The following is a 15747-nucleotide window of genomic DNA, read 5'->3' on the forward strand; positions in this document are numbered from 1 at the left end:
CTTAGAAGGGAATAAACTCTATTTTTCCAAGCAAAAAGATTACGTAACAACTTATAAGAATAAAAAAGCCCCCATCCCCACCTTCAGCCCCGCCCCCACAGGGAGGCAGGGAGGCATGCCATGCTCAAGCTCCCTCTCCCAACAATGGGGAGAGGAGGGGAGCAGGTGGGCATGGGCCCGCCCCAGCGTCCCCAGTCCCGGGGAGGGCAGAGGGTGTGTTGAACGACTTGGCACAGTCCAGCCTCTTGAGTCTTGGAGCACTGGAAGAGGAAGGAGGGCACTCCACGCGGTGCAACCTCTCCAGCCTTGGGGAGGGAGGAGGAGAAGAGAGTAGCCTTCCCAGCCTCAGAGGAGGTCAGAGGGCATATGACATGACCCCAGCCTCGCCAGCCCTGGAGGAAGTCAGAGAGCACGCAGCATGGCCCCAGCCTGCCCAGCCCCAGAGGAGGGCATGCCGTGTGGTCTGACCTAGCCCTGTCTCTCCAGCCCCAGAGCGTGAGGAGGGCAGGCGCTGGGGGCCGCAACCCTCCGCCCCAGAATGCCTACTGCAGATGGAGTGTGGGCGGGGCTATGCCTGGTGATTTGGGAAGGCAGAGCCTTCCCCTGCCTTACATACTGGATGCCCATGATATTGCTGGATCAGAGAGCCCTGGCTGGCCAGGTTCAGAATCATAGCCCAGGCTGGGCTTGCGGTGGGGAGCCAAGCCCCATTTGGGCCAGTGCAGGGGACAATGTGTTTCATAGGAAGACTTGAGTTCCCCCACATGGTTGGCAACTAATCAGTATAATGCAGTGGTTTCCATGTATTAATTTCTATCTGCTCACATATTATTTAAAAAAACAACTTTATTTTCAAAATATTTTAATACAAATCTGGGAATTAAAAAAACCCTTGAAAAACAAAATTACACATCAGTCCTTCCCCGTATGCACACACTTTCCTTGTTAATTACAAGTTAAATGTTGAGATGCATGTAGTTGCATGTGCCAGATCAATGTGCAATTGGCCATTACATGCATCATTGCTGTGTGTTTTGCCTGCATGGTTGCACTTTTTTTTCCTGGAAAACTTAGACCTAGCACCTCCCAAATGCATTGATATGTCAAGGATGTTGCAAGAAGTAAAACACCCTCCTTGCCATGCATATGTATCCTAATGGCCTCTGGCCAGAATTTGGGTTGGCATCTGAAATGAAGGTGAAGAAGGGTCCATTTATTCTTATCTCTGCATTCACTATACATAAAGGAAACCCCTTCTGCAGTCTGAGCCATACCTGTGAAACTCAATTCAACTCCCTCTGCAATGAGGTGTTATTTTTCATATTGTCCTTTTCTCCCTTTCCTGATGTTGTTACCGTTCCAATGGAAAGAAGAAGGAGGAAAAAAATCACAAGCCTCTCTCTTGTCAATATCATCTCAAACTTGAGAAACAAACAGAAAATGCCATTTACCTTTAACAGAGAATGTTGAGAAAGTACTGTCCTTTGCTGAACCAGTAAATTAATTTCACTGATGGCCTTTTAAAGTACAAATGCTGGCTTTGCCAACGAAATGCCAGCTGGGTGACAGCTATACCCTTTGCTATTCCTTCCTATTCATCTTGCTGTTCAAATGTCTCATTATTATTGTTTGTTATTATTTAGTCCTGTAGTAATCTATTTGGTTCGATTGAGTTAGCCTCTGCTGTGACAGACTTTCAATGGTTCAATCTAGAGCAGCAATGGGGGGTTAGAGAAAGACACAAAGAGACTCTGTTTGGAGACTTTGTGCCCTAGGAAGATTTCCAAAAGATTTTTTTTAAATAAATGGTTTCCTTGTGTTTTTCACAGAGACCCTATCACATTCGCTCCAATTCTTCAACAAATGAAATTGCTCACGTGTTCAGGACAGCTACTGTAATGTATCCTGCTGCCTGGTCTAAAGAAATGGTGTCGCTACTCAAAAAGGTGAGGACAGGTGGGGATCAGGATAACCTGCAAATCCTGCCCAGGTGAGGTGGCTCTTGGTGGCCTCTATAACATGACTAATGGTCTCAGTTCAGTTTTTAATGGCAGATCCACACTGGTATAATCATTAGCTGGAAACATCTGGAAATACCTCAAGTGAATTTCATATTAAGATTCAATGTGTTTGATCATTGGTAACAAATACATATTACTTGCATTTTGGGTTTAAGCACAGTGCTTGGAGGGGGAAAATGTATTGAGAGTGATTTTTACTCAAGCTGCACATCATTCACACTCTGAAAGTATAGCTTTTGCACTATCACTTAATACCATTCACTCTCTGGTTGCAAGCACTAATGCTAAAGTGGTATTTCAGGTTGTCAGCTTATTCATTACATTTGAGAAAGTGTTCTGATGGGTGTTATTTTAGAATGTGCTACCAGAAGTTCTTGCAGTCTTGAACCACAGAGCTTGAAAGACAGAATTCTGCTGGTACTTATGAGAGGGAGAGACAGAAACTATGGGACAATTTGCCTGTTTTGTAAGAACAAGTTTGGGACGACTACAGAAGGGCTTAAATACGGGATTGTCCCTTTAAAAATGGAACCTCTCGTAGCCTAAACCCATTTCCATTAATTATACCCCCTGATTACCACTCTAGCCAGTTTCTCTTGCTCCCCGATGCTAAGTGACTTCTTTACACTGCGATTAGCTGTCTTTTCTGGAAAGGTGCCTTTGTGAGCTGCAGATTCCAATGTCTCTGTTGTGTTGGAGACAGGAGGCAAATAAAATGCCGAATACACATCGATTTTCAGTTGCGTTTGGTGGGGAGGTAGGTGAGAAATCAGCTCCAAGAACTTGAGAAAGTGAAGATGAAGCTGGTCCCACTGGGATTTTATTTAAACTGGATGGAGGGGGAAAAGAATTTCAGAGCTTTTCCATTTTTCTGAGTCTCCATGTGAAAGAAAAGAACCTGTTAAAACAGAGCAATGTGGATGATTGGTTCACACTCAAGGACATCTGGTGACATCTCAGTGGAAGCACTGCTTCACTTGCTAATAAGAATGAACTCGCTGAGTTGTTACCAAAGGAAAGTCTGCAGCTGTAGTCGTGGAAGCAGCCCGGATGCCGGAGTCTGTGTTGCACGCTAGACTGGATGATTTGTGGGACCAGAGAATGGACTGACATCTCAGTGCTGTGAGCGCCAGGCCAGCCACACATTAAACCACTTGGCTTCAGATAAGATTTAAAAAGACCCTGCACTAAGGTGTACTGATTAGGGATGTTAAAAGTCAGTTAAATAGGTAATCATGTAACTGCTGAAAATCTCGGTTAATGGTGTTGGTTACACTCAGACAGTTTCCAAGGAGGCGGCTTTGCTGTGGGCTTGGCAGCATAAAGCTTAAATAAGCCTGCTTCCTGGGAACAGGTCCACCAGCCCCTGCCGGCTCAGCTTCTGGAGAGACGGCTTCCTTGCCACAGGAAAGCTGTCTCCCCGGGAGTTGGCTGAGTGTAACCAACACCATTAACCGATAAGCATCAGCTTATCAGTTAGACAGTTAGTCGGTTATACTCTGACATCCCTAGTACTGATCTGTAAAGCCCAGTTGCTAACACAACCTTCTGGAATGGTGTTGGCGACTCTTACGGCAAAGGAGGTTTCTTGGTGCTTGTACAGGAGGGTGCACGCCTGGAGCCGCAATCAGGCTGTTCCACTCCTGCAATACAAAGGGCGGGTTCAGGCTGCCTGAAACCCAATGAAGAATGAAATGTTAGCTAGGAAGAGGGAGAGGAGAGAGGACAGAATTAAGGTCCATGATGTAGACAAGGGCTATATTGTGCCTGTAGACGCCACTCCAATGCTATGTCTATCCTACCAGGTTATTTCAAAATAAATTATTTCAAAATAATAACTCCCAAAATGACTATTTTGAAATAAGCTTATTCCTCTTCACAAGCAGGAGCTGTTATTTCGAAATAACAAGTCCCTTATTTCGAAATAATGGGGTGGGCAGTGTGGACGCTCGCCTTGTTGTTTTGAAATAAGGGGAGTTATTTCAAAATAACTCCCCAAAATAACTCCCAAGTATAGACATGCCCTAAGAGACTGGTTGGTTCATAAACTGCACCAAGCCAAGAATAGCCCTCTTTTAGGGACCACTCCCTGCCTACTTCCCTCATGCTCTGGGAATGGAGGTAATCATTTCCATAGACTTACACCAGCAACAAATTACATCACCACCCACACCAACTCCCCTCTGCTGGCTGCTGTGTTGGGGAGCAGGGGAACAAAGACTCTGCCCATTCCTCTCTCTTCCTACACACTTCTGTGTGGTCTATAGTCAATAACAATATAACGTACATTTTGGTCTCACTGAAAGATGGATTCATGCATCAGCTATAAGCTTGAGTGGTGTGCGTGTGTATTCATGTATAAACACGGATTGTTGCTCTTCAGAACTTTTCAATTTCCTTAGTAACTACATAGCATTACTATTTTACAATCTGAAGCATTCCCCAGGTATTCATTGGATAAAGGAAATAGGGTGAAGATTGTGGGATCAGTATCCAGTTATCAAAGGCAAAATTGGTACATTTTAAAAAGTCAACTGGCATACATATGGACATATACAGATTCACAACCTTGATTGCACAAAAATATCTGTCCTGTAGGCTCTTTATCAATATGGAAATTTGTAGAGTGTGTGTACATACACAATCAGAAGAAACACACACACACGTGTACACACACTTCTTCTCCTTATTGTCTTCCCATGGCTCAGCATCTAATCTAATGTGTTTAATTCCCATTGCCAGTTGCTTGAGCCAGATCCCAAAGAACGTTTTTCTCAGCTGAAAGATATCCAGGACTTTCCATATCTGTCTGATATTAACTGGGACGCAGTCCTACAGAAGAGGATAATGCCAGGATTCATTCCAACTGTAAGTCAATTAAAAATAGTTTAGAATGTCTGCCCAATGTACTGGATTCTTCACTGCTTTGCACCAGATCAGATGCAGAGTACATTACTGCACATACTTTGCACAGGTATATATGACTGCACAAGATGCAAGGCAAGGAAAAATCCAGGATAAAATTTTTATTTTATGAATAAAACTATTAAAGGGGTAATTACCAATGTTGCATGCTCACAATTTGTATTACTGTTACGAGTTTGTAATGTCTCATTAATTCTCTGTGTATTCAGAAGTGCTCATCTACTGCACATAAAAGAAACCCTGGATTTTCAAACCTGTGTGCAGAGAATTTAGTGGTCATAACCAACCCTGTAATAACAAAGTAGCATACCTACCCATGCTCTTGAGGAATCCTGCAGTAATAAACTACTGTGAGCAACCATGCTTGTGATCATTCTATAATTAAAAAAAAAAAAACATGCCCAGCTTTGAACTCTCAGCTAATCTAATGTGTACAAGTTGATTCTTGCCAGCCACTTTAGAATAACAGCTTACCCTGAAAAATGACCACTGATCACAAACCAATGCATACAAGGAAGGGAGAAAATCGCCATTATGAAAAGGGGTACTCAAGGTTTCTCTTTGAAGCATCCAAAGGATCAGTATAAACAATGAATAAATTAGAGAGTGATTTTTTGAATGATGCAATTACCTTGACAGTGTCCTCCTAACCAAGAGGAGTGATAAAATATGTAAAAGGTTCAGCAGGAGCTCTGGCTATGTTATTGTTATCGGTTTATTCATTACAGAGTTATTTCCCAGGTTCCTTCCTGTGTGTAAGAGCCTGTTCAAGGCAGGGTCAATTCATCTAAGGTGACCTTTCTCTCCCCTATAGAAAGGTAGACTGAATTGTGACCCAACCTTCGAACTTGAAGAAATGATCCTAGAGTCCAAACCCCTTCATAAGAAAAAGAAGCGGTTAGCTAAGAAGGAGAAAGACACCAGCCAAAGCTATTCCTCACAGGTGAGAGAGAAAGAGAGGCAGGTTCCTACCGTCCTGGAAGTTCCTTTCTGTGCACAAAAATCTGCTTGGTATGTCATATGGCTGCAGCAAAATGCAAGTGTTTAAATAGTCTGTTGCTGTTGGGATGGCTTTGTTCACAACATCTTCCTGCCCTAGGGACAGGATATCCACCAGGGACAGCAGAATAGTGTAATATGAACATTAGCTTGTGCATTTCCTAAATTTCTGTCTTTATTATGTAAGTTTGATGTGACATAACAGATTTTGCATCTAATTGTCTTTTTAAAACATCAGAAAGGGGAGGGGCAAAGGGATTGCCTGTAATGGCTAATGCTGGGATTTAAACAGTCCCAAGCAGCTCTGCATTTCAAGGACTGGAGTATGGGAAGAGCTAGTTTCTGACTTAGCTGTTGATACTGTTTTGCTGGAAATCATTCACTGCAAGGCTGGGTCAGAGTGGCAGGAAATGGTACCGCTCCAGTTTCCTCACACCTGGGCACAAGTCAGGAACATGCTTTGCAAGCAGCACTTCCAACATACCAGCGAACTCCTAAGACTCCCCCACTTTGTCAACAGCCAACATGACTCACCATGTTCTGTTATGCAAAACTTGCAACAGGAGTCTCAGTGTGGACTAATCTTCATTAAGAGGTAGGATCAGACAATCCCCAGCCTCATTTTCAGTTGTGACCAAACTAAACAAGACTTTGAGTCTCCGTCTCCAGAAGCAGAAAGTCAGCTTGTAAGGCACCTAATGCACCACCCAGTTTATTGGTAATATGCTGAAGGCCAATTTAGGGTAGGAGCTTGTCCTCCCTTCAGTTCAGTCCTCTAAAAGGTGAAGTGTTTCTAAGGCCATGTTTAGATTAGAAAAATCGGTTGGTCATGATGACATTAGAAGGGAGCTTAGTGAAGTCCTAGAGTGAAATCCCGGCCCCACTGAAGTCTCTGTCAAATCTCCCAACATCATCTGTGTGGCCAGAATTTCCCCCCTCAGCATAGATGCCAGAAGGCTTTGTTAAAGCTGAAGTCTCCCTCGTCCCTCTTCAATGATAAAGCTCTTCTCATTACATAGCATTGGATTCTTTAAAAAAATATTTTAAAGGTCAACTGCATGTCGGAGCACCTTAAATATTTTAGCATGGCCTGGGAGAGTAGCTCTTTCATTTACAAAACTGATCCTTTTTAATGCTCTTCATCAGTGGAAGCAAAAGCAGCCTGATGCCCATTCCTTCAGCATCAGCTGTGCAGAGTGAATTGTGCCAGCAGGCTGAGCATAACCAGGAGTGTGGAGGTGGTAGAACCCTGTAGGACGTGTTGGGTTTTGGGAAAGCACAAGGAATGGGGAAAGTTTTGTTTTTTTTAAGGAAAATTTATTGAGAAACAAAATGAAACCGTTGTTTCTAAGGAGGCTGGTTTGACTGACAACCCATGGCACTAAATATTGATGGCCTCCCTACATGAGATAATAGGTCATTCTTCAGACTTAGCTGCACCCTTCCCCTCTCTAGCACCCACCTCTTTCTTTGCTGTCAGGACTTTCTGTCTGATTCTCTTCTCTGCCTATCGCCTCTCTGCTAAGAGGCTTTTCTTTGTTCCCTCCAATCCCTCTTCCTGTTTTCTCCTTTTAAAGTCACAGGTTCCCAACACATACCGTGGACCTCATTCTTTTAGTACTTTAAAAGGTAGGACATGTGGGGTGGAAGGATCTGCAGTGATCATTTTTTTTGTCTCCCATTCCTTTTTGATGGGAGGACTCTGAGATCAGAGGTTGAGGAGGAATGTACTGTCTGGGCAGCCCTCTTCAGAGGCATCTTTAAATGAGATTATAGTAGTTCATAATCTCGCATGTGAGGAAAAACTGAAAATATTCTCCATGTAGACCATGGTTATAGGATTTTGTAGGTTAGTTTATGTCTGTTTTGTTGCTTTTATCTATGCATTTAGGACAGGAGTTTACTGACACTAGTTTTCATTCAGGGAGACCTTCATTGTTCGAAGCTGGCAGTAACAAAGCCCGAGAGAGCTCTGATGTTCAAATCACTGCTACTGAGTTAGGTGCATGGGAAGGAAGGTTCTGAGGATTGCAGCTGTAAGGAGGAAGCAATAGTTGAGCATAATGGTCAGGTGAAACCAGAAGCAAGATGGGAGGGTATGAATTCTTGGGGTTGCATTGAAATGAGCCTGTTGTACATAGCAAGGCAAGGTGCATTGTGGCTCACAGCTTCGAGGAGTATTCAGTTGTGACAACTAAACTGCGCTCAAGCTGTATCTCTTGACGGAGTCATGTCAGTGTCTTGTACCAATGGTTGCAAGGAGGCATCTGTCACTTTGCCTTTTACCGTGTGCCCATGACTGGAATGCAGCTGGCAGCCCAGTGAAATGTTCTGAGGTGAGTGAAGCAGCCAAAGCTATCAGAACTGATCTCGCTAGTCAGAGTTAGGGCTTGTAAATGTTTTCTGTGCCTTTGGGGGATGTGTGTGGGTGGGTTTTTTTTTTTTTTTTTGCTGACTATAGTCTTGCATGTGGCTGCTGATAGACAGTGATACGGTGGAGAATGTACTGCACTGATCCTGGCCTGAGGCTTGTCCACTCTTCCATCAAACTTCACTGAGTCCAGGAAATAAGGCAGACTCTGGCATAGCTCCGTCACCTGGCCACCGCATAAGAGAAGCAGGCTTTCCGTACTGACTCTCTGCCATCCATCCTAGGTGCCGAAAGCCCTTGACCAGCTGGGACATGGTATCATTCTCCCCACTCTACAGATGGGGAAACCATGAACCGGGGCAAGGAACAGACCATTTTTGAGACAAGGCTGCACATAACTAACTGCATAATCTACTTCTATCGCTGCTGCTTCCCCACCTACCCCTTGTAGCTTTCACATGCTGCGCTACAGCAACCATTAAGCTGTGAGCTCTTCAGGGCAGGGGAAGTGTCTCCCTGTCTGTAAGGTGCTTAATGCCCTGAGGTGGTATGGTAATCCCAGTAGTGTGAACCTCCTAATTCTGTGCTTCTGACATAACATTGATCCTCCTTCTATCCCTCTAACAGAATAGGAGAGACGGTCAAGAGGGCTTCTGTGTGTTTTCAGCTCACTCCCCCTCTGCACAGTGTTTCAGATGACAGGTAAAACGGAGGCCTCAGTCCTTATCCTTGTGAAAGATCCCAATGGCACGTTGGGCATATTAAGGAGTATCAACCCATCCGCCTAGGGGAAATTCTAGTTTGGGGATTGGATTTAACTTTTTGACAACTTCAGACGCCTCCTGTACAATCAACTGTTAAAATAATGATTCCAGCTTCCTGCCGCAAGCAGTTGTGTAGTTTTGCTTGTATGGTTCAATCATGCACTCTATTTCCCTTCCCTAAAAGTGCATGGGAGGTATTTCTGCAGTGGATGAACAGCACATTGGGTTCATCACAGCATTAACTCAAACAATTTACACTTAACTTCTTTTATAATCTTCAGAGGGGTAGCTGAGTTTGTCTGTGACTGGAAAAACTTAAAACACAAATAGTCTTGCACAGGGGCGGCCCTAGCTAGGGTGGCCCTAGCTGCCAGCAACTGAGTCCCTAGGCGAACCATGCAATCGGCGTCCCCACCTCCAAACCCCTTAATGATATTGCGCCACCATTTGGCGCCCCATTTAACTTGGTGCCCTACGCAACCACCTAGTTCGCCTATATGGACGGGCCGCCCCTCGTCTTGCAGCACCTTAAAAACTAACAAAACATGTAGATGGTATCATGAGCTTTCGTGGACACAATCCACGTCAGTGCAAGACTATGGTTTTTTTTTTAAAGTTTTTCCAGAAGTGGATTGTGCCCACGAAAGCTCATGGTACTATGTACATGTTTTATTACAGGTGCTCAGAAGCTTCAGAGGAGTAACCGAGTTAGTCTGTAACTGGAAAAACTTAAAAAACAACCAATAGTCTAGCATCACCTTAAAGACTAACAAAATATGTAGATGGGATCATGAGCTTTTGTGGGTTGTGCCCACGAAAGCTCATGATACCATCTACATGTTTTGTTATTTAAGGTGCTGCAAGACCATTGGTTGTTTTTTAAGTTTTTCTGACTTCTTTTATGTTTGCCTAGCATGAGTGAGGGGAGCCAGCTACATAGTAAGTCTCAAGTGTTTATAATACCCTGCGTCCACAACAGTGCTGCCCTCCTTTGTGTGTGGCGCTAAGATTTCTGGGGGCACATCTCATGCTTTATATAGATGCGATAAACTGAGCTCACCTCTGAATCCGCACTGGAGCCCTTCTGTGAAGGAATAAGCACTACTGATTGCCATTCTTCTACCTGTAGAGGCAGATGCCTATGCCTAATGGATCAGAACACTTCAGACATAGTCCTGTATCAGTTGTGAAATCTAACTGGCCCCTCCTCTGTCTCTTTTTTTCTTATCTCAACACTGAAGGGCTGCCATCTTCAGAAGCACCTGGAGTCTCTCCAAAGGGACTTCATTGTTTTCAACAGAGAAAAGTAAGTAGTGACTTAGGAGAAGTGGCCCGCTCTGGCAGGCTTTTCAGAGTCTTAGTAAGACCTTTGACAGAACTCGCTCTTCATCGGCCCAAACCTCTATTGGGTTCTAGTCTGTTTTTCAAAAAAACTGTTGAAATAACAGTGGAGAGGTTCTGAAGGGGAATGGAGGTGGCATGTTTACTAATGAGTTAAAGGGTAAGGCCCAAAGTACTGAAAACTGGAATCCATAGCTACCTAAATTCCTAATGAATTTGGATAGACTGTTGTCAGAGATTGCATGGGATGTTCCCTGATGTTTTAAGTAGATTTCATTCTTCATTCATGCATGTTGAATCATATAAATCTCTCCAAATAGGAGACAAAGCTAAGGAGGAGATAACCAAATACTCAGGAGTGTGCTCTAGCTTCATAAACACTGGAGTGGAGCCTGCCTCCCAGTTCAATTCATTAGCCACAAGAGCACAGCACGACCAGTTGTACCACATCTAACCAAATCTCTGCTATTACGAATAACCCTCGTCATCTGCTACAGAGCTAAATCTAGAGCCTAGTGTTTCTTAAATGAACGAGAAGTGAAGTTGGAATAAATTCCATACAAATGCACTGAACGTTAGATGAAATGAATATACCAGCCCTATGATAGTCCATGGAAATTCATATCATTGTAAGGGCGCTGTGACACTTGGTCATACAAGCAGAACCCAGGGAAATCCAATTCTGCTCCTGTAAGGAAGTATTGCTCATGTGAGCAGGGGTTGCAGGAATAAGCCCAACGTTTATGACCCCTCTGAAGGGATGAAAAGAGCACTATGAAATGACCATACTTGGTCCACCCAGGAAGCGGAAGAAAACATGGTAGGTTTACTTAGAAAATGGGGGGGGGGGAGAAGGTTGCTGATATGAGTGTGCTCTGTTGCACTGTGGTAGCAGAAATGCTCTACCCAAAATGCTGTAGCACTCATTAGAGGAGAAATCAGTTGAAATCAACCTTGTGTTGCCCTGTTTGTGTTTCCAAGGGTTCACTACACACTTTCACCCATTCATAGAGCTCAGTAAATTGAACTGGGAGGCAGGCTCCACTCCAGTTAAGAATTGACTGGTACAATTCACCACCAACTTCCTGTGTAAGAGTCATAGGCTGCTGCCTCATGCTGGCTTTCTCCCTTGGGTTTTGACTTTTTTTTTTTTTTTTTTTAAAGGATGAGGAAACACCACAATGAAATCCAAGAGACTCTAACTCTGGCACAAACCAAAGACACGGAAGAAGACAGCCAAAACAACAACCTTTGAGCTCACTTAGTGCCGCCCTGTTTGTGTTCCCGAGGGTTCACTGCACACCTTCACCCATTCATAGAGCTCAGTAAATAGAATTACTCACTGATAAAAGGACAATGCATATACCCCAGCAGAGGACTACTAAGCCAGACCTTTGTGCACCCTTCCTTTCCTCTTTCCACCAAAGGTCAGGTGGATACAGGGGACCAGGGAGAGGTCGTTAGTGGAGGCCCTGCAAATAACCTGCCGAAATAAACAAGGGTCAGATCCTCCTTTTTCTCAGGAGCCTGACTGCAGATAGGAGGAGCTTATTATGCTAGTGGGGAGATGCACATTTGGGTAGGGAGTGCAAGTCTGAGCTAGGGCTCAGTTGATTGCCAGTGGGAAGCAACAAAAGGGTATTTAATGCATAATTAGGTCGATGATGTAGAATCAATGGTTAGAGATGAGCTGGCAGCAGAATCACAGACCCAAACTCTGGGGTTTAGATTTCGACACAAGCCTCACTGCTTTGACTAATCTTTAATTGTTAGAGGCAGAAGGAGGCTGCTCTAAACTGCTGGGCTCATATTTAATCTGCAGCGTAGAGAAGACAGGATCTTTGCATCCAGCAAGGTCTTTCAGTAATAGTTCTTCAGTCTGTGGTAGAGAAGTTATTGTTCTTTAATATGGGAGAAAGGCAAAAATTGTTTCCTGTGTTTCTCTTTTGCTGTCTCTGAGTGACACTTCCCTAACCTTATGCTGTTGGGCAGGGCTGGCTCAGCAATGGCTAAGAACATCTATCTGACCAATGAGGACTGAGAGGGAATCTACTAATTTGGATCAGATTAGGAAGAGGTAGCAGCTTTGCATGTCTAGGCTATGTCTACACTGGCAGGTTCTTGCGCAAGAACATCTTGTGCAAGGGTTCTTATGCAAGAACTCTTGCGCAAGAACACGTCTACACTGCCATGTGCTTTTGCGCAAGAACGTCCATGGCAGTGGGGTTGCTCTCTTGCGCAAGAAAGCTCTGATGGCCATTTTAGCCATAGCGCTTTCTTGTGCAAGAAACCCCTGCCGCGCATCCCCACTGCCCTCTTGTGCAAGAGCGCTTACACTTGTTAGACAAGAGCGTAGCTCTTGCACAAGAAGCCCTCTCTTCCCACGCTTCACTGTAAATCTTCTTGCACAAGAGTCGGCGGGCAGTGTGGACGCTCTACGGAAGAACGTCCGTTCTTGCGCAAGAACCTGCCACTGTAGACATAGCTCTAGGGTATGTCTACACTACAGAGTTCTTTCAGAAAAACGGACGTTTTTCAAAAAAACCCTCATTTCCACAATGCAATCCTGTTCTTTTGGGAAAAAAATCAAAAGACCAGAGGGGTTTTCCGATATTGGTAAACCTCTTTCTACGAGGAAGAAGCCTTTTTCGAAAGAACTCTTTTGGAAAAAGGCACGTATGGACAGGGAAAAGGGAGTTCTTTAAGAAGAAGAGGAAAAAGCACAGGTGCCCTGGTGGCCACTCCGTCCATAGTAATCACAGCTTACATGCAAGATAGTGTCCATTCAGTGTGGACTCTTGTGTCGAAAAAGCAGATCACTTTTTCGATGTGCTTTTGCAGTGTGGATGGTCTCTTTCGGAAGCAGATTTTTTGGAAGATCTCTTCTGGAAAAGTTTCTTCCAAAAGAAGCCTGCAGTTTAGACATAGACCTAGGGTGGACGGTTCATTAGCCTCAGCAGACGCAACTCCATTGAGTCACATGGCATTAGAGCCCTTTACACCAGGGCTATGTCTACAGTGTGCTTTCTTGTGCAAGAACATATGCAAATGAGGCACGGCAATGAATATAACTGCGCCTCATTTGCATACTTAATGAGCTGCCTTTTTGCACAAAGGGCTTTTGCGCAAGAAGGAGCAGTCTACACTGCTCCTTGCGCAAGCCCCCACTCCTCTTGAGCAAGAGCCGTTCTGCCTGAAAATAAGCGGCAGAATGCCTCTTGAGCAAGAGGGGGGTTTTGCCAAGAAGGAGCAGTGTAGACTGCTCCTTCTTCTGCAAAAGCCCCTTGCACAAAATGGCGGCTCATTTGCATATGTTCTTGCACAAAGAAAGCGCAATGTAGACGTAGCCCGGGGTAAATTTGGTTATGCATTGTTACGTGTGATAAAATGTCAGCTTTGTAGCTTCAGTTTCCCTTTCACAAAGGAATTTGACCTAAACATTAGGAACTAAGCAGCCACAATTCCCAATGGTAACTGCACCAACTTACACCAAGGGTGACACTGGCCGTAGCATCTGGTTTATAATAATGCTGTGAATGAATGACACTAGCTTTCTCAAGAATCAAGCCCGAGTTCTCACCTTCTAGTTTTACCCTCACTGTGCATTAAACTGTCTCCCATCTACCCAAATCCCTTTGTATCCCCCTGTGACTTCCTTTCTCTCCGTCTGTATCTGAGTAGAAGTCTGAATAAAAAGAAGAGCTGAGACTCCTTCCCAGACTATCAAAAGCCAGTGTCGTTTCTGAGGTCACTTGCATGTCAAGCCAAAGTGTGAGTTTCCTTGGTTGTGAGCCAATTGGGAATTTCCTTGACTTTTATTTTCAATGTGTTTTTTCCTTCACAAAGCTGAACTTTAAAAATTCTACAGGCCCCTGCCACCTGGAAGCAGGCCTTAGTTCCAGTCCCTGATACATTCAGAAAACTTGGGAAAGAGCCATCCTGGCTTCACAAACTTAGACCACTTAGAATCATAGAATACTAGGACTGGAAGGGACCTCGAGAGGTCATCGAGTCCAGTCCCCTGCCCTCATGGCTGGACCAAATACTGTCTAGACCATCCCTGATAGACATTTATCTAACCTACTCTTAAATATCTCCAGAGATGGAGATTCCACAACCTCCCTGGGCAATTTATTCCAGTGTTTAACTACCCTGACAGGAACTTTTTCTTAATATCCAACCTAAACCTCGCTTGCTGCAGTTTAAGCCCATTGCTTCTTGTTCTATCCCTAGAGGCCAAGATGAATAAGTTTTCTCCCTCCTCCTTATGACACCCTTTTAGATATCTGAAAACTGCTAGCATGTCCCCCTTCACTCTTCTCTTTTCTAAACTAAACCCAATTCCTTCAGCCTTCCCTCATAGGTCATGTTCTCTAGACCTTTAATCATTCTTGTTGCTCTTCTCTGGACCCTCTCCAATGTCTCCCCATCTTTCTTGAAATGCAGTGCCCAGAACTGGACCCAGTACTCCAACTGAGGCCTAACCAGCACAGGATGATGCTTTTTACAGTTGCAAATGATTGATTAGTGAGCCATCTTGTGTTCAGGCAAGTGGGGTGGTGGTGTTAGGTTTTGGTGAATGCAGTTTATCCTTCTGTATTAGGAAGCAGCTGCCCTGAGTGCTCACCGAGGCCTCGCTCCAGACCATGTGAGCCTGCATCAAGTTGAAGTGAGCTAGCTCTCAGGGAGCAGGCAGGAAATAAAGTCATAGTCTCAGTTCCACTGATAGACAGAGGCAGCATGCTTGTAGAAACACCCTGAGCCCTCCCCTGACCTCCACCCAAACGCCATCTATCTGACCTGTCCAAGTCTCTGGGAGGAGGTTTGGGTGTGAGAGGAGTGAAGGCTGTGGGTGGGGGGGTGGGGGAGTTTGGGGGTTGGGTGCAAGCTGTGGTATTGGGGTGGTATTGGGGTGCAGAAGAGGGTGCAGTTTCTGAGAGGGAAGTTGGGTGCAGTAGGGGTGAGGAACTGGTGGGGATGACTGTGGGAGGGTGAAAGGTCTGGGAGGGAGTTTGGGTGCTGGGTGCAGGTTCTGGGCTGGGGCAGAAGACTGGGGTACAGGAGCGAGGGGTCAGGCTCTGGGCAGGAATGTGGGTGTGGGAAAGGGTCTGGAGTGTAGCTTCTGGGATGGAGTCTGTGTGGGCTCTGGGCTGGGGCAGGTGGGGTGCAGGAGATGGTGAGGGGTGTAGGCTCTAAGAGTGAGTTTAGGGGCAGCAATGGTGGAGTTGCAGGCTCTAAGAACAGGTTTAGGGGCAGGAGGTGCACTCTCTAGGAGGGGTGCTTACCTGGCAGCAGCTCCTAGGTGGTGTGGGGAGGTAGGGGATCT

General features: G+C 44.9%; 1 protein-coding gene across 2 annotated transcripts in view; it reads left to right on the top strand.

The window, feature by feature from the left end:
- STK32A (serine/threonine kinase 32A) overlaps positions 1-14299 on the top strand; it is a 101620-nt gene extending 87321 nt beyond the window's left edge. Inside the window, exons 10-14 of one of the 2 annotated variants that reach the window (XM_075900287.2) lie at positions 1830-1946; positions 4764-4889; positions 5761-5889; positions 10322-10386; positions 11586-14297. In XM_075900287.2, the coding sequence (XP_075756402.2) occupies positions 1830-1946; positions 4764-4889; positions 5761-5889; positions 10322-10386; positions 11586-11676 (528 nt within the window). In that variant the 3' untranslated portion in view covers positions 11677-14297. Of the gene's footprint in view, positions 1-1829; positions 1947-4763; positions 4890-5760; positions 5890-10321; positions 10387-11585 lie in introns of both variants that reach the window. The other variant, XM_075900288.2, reaches the window with a different exon arrangement.
- The last annotated feature ends 1448 nt before the right edge of the window (positions 14300-15747 follow it).

The sequence above is a fragment of the Pelodiscus sinensis genome, chromosome 16 (genome assembly GCF_052426305.1).
Source record: "Pelodiscus sinensis isolate ZL-2025 chromosome 16, ASM5242630v1, whole genome shotgun sequence".
In the NCBI taxonomy this organism is placed as follows: domain Eukaryota; kingdom Metazoa; phylum Chordata; order Testudines; family Trionychidae; genus Pelodiscus; species Pelodiscus sinensis.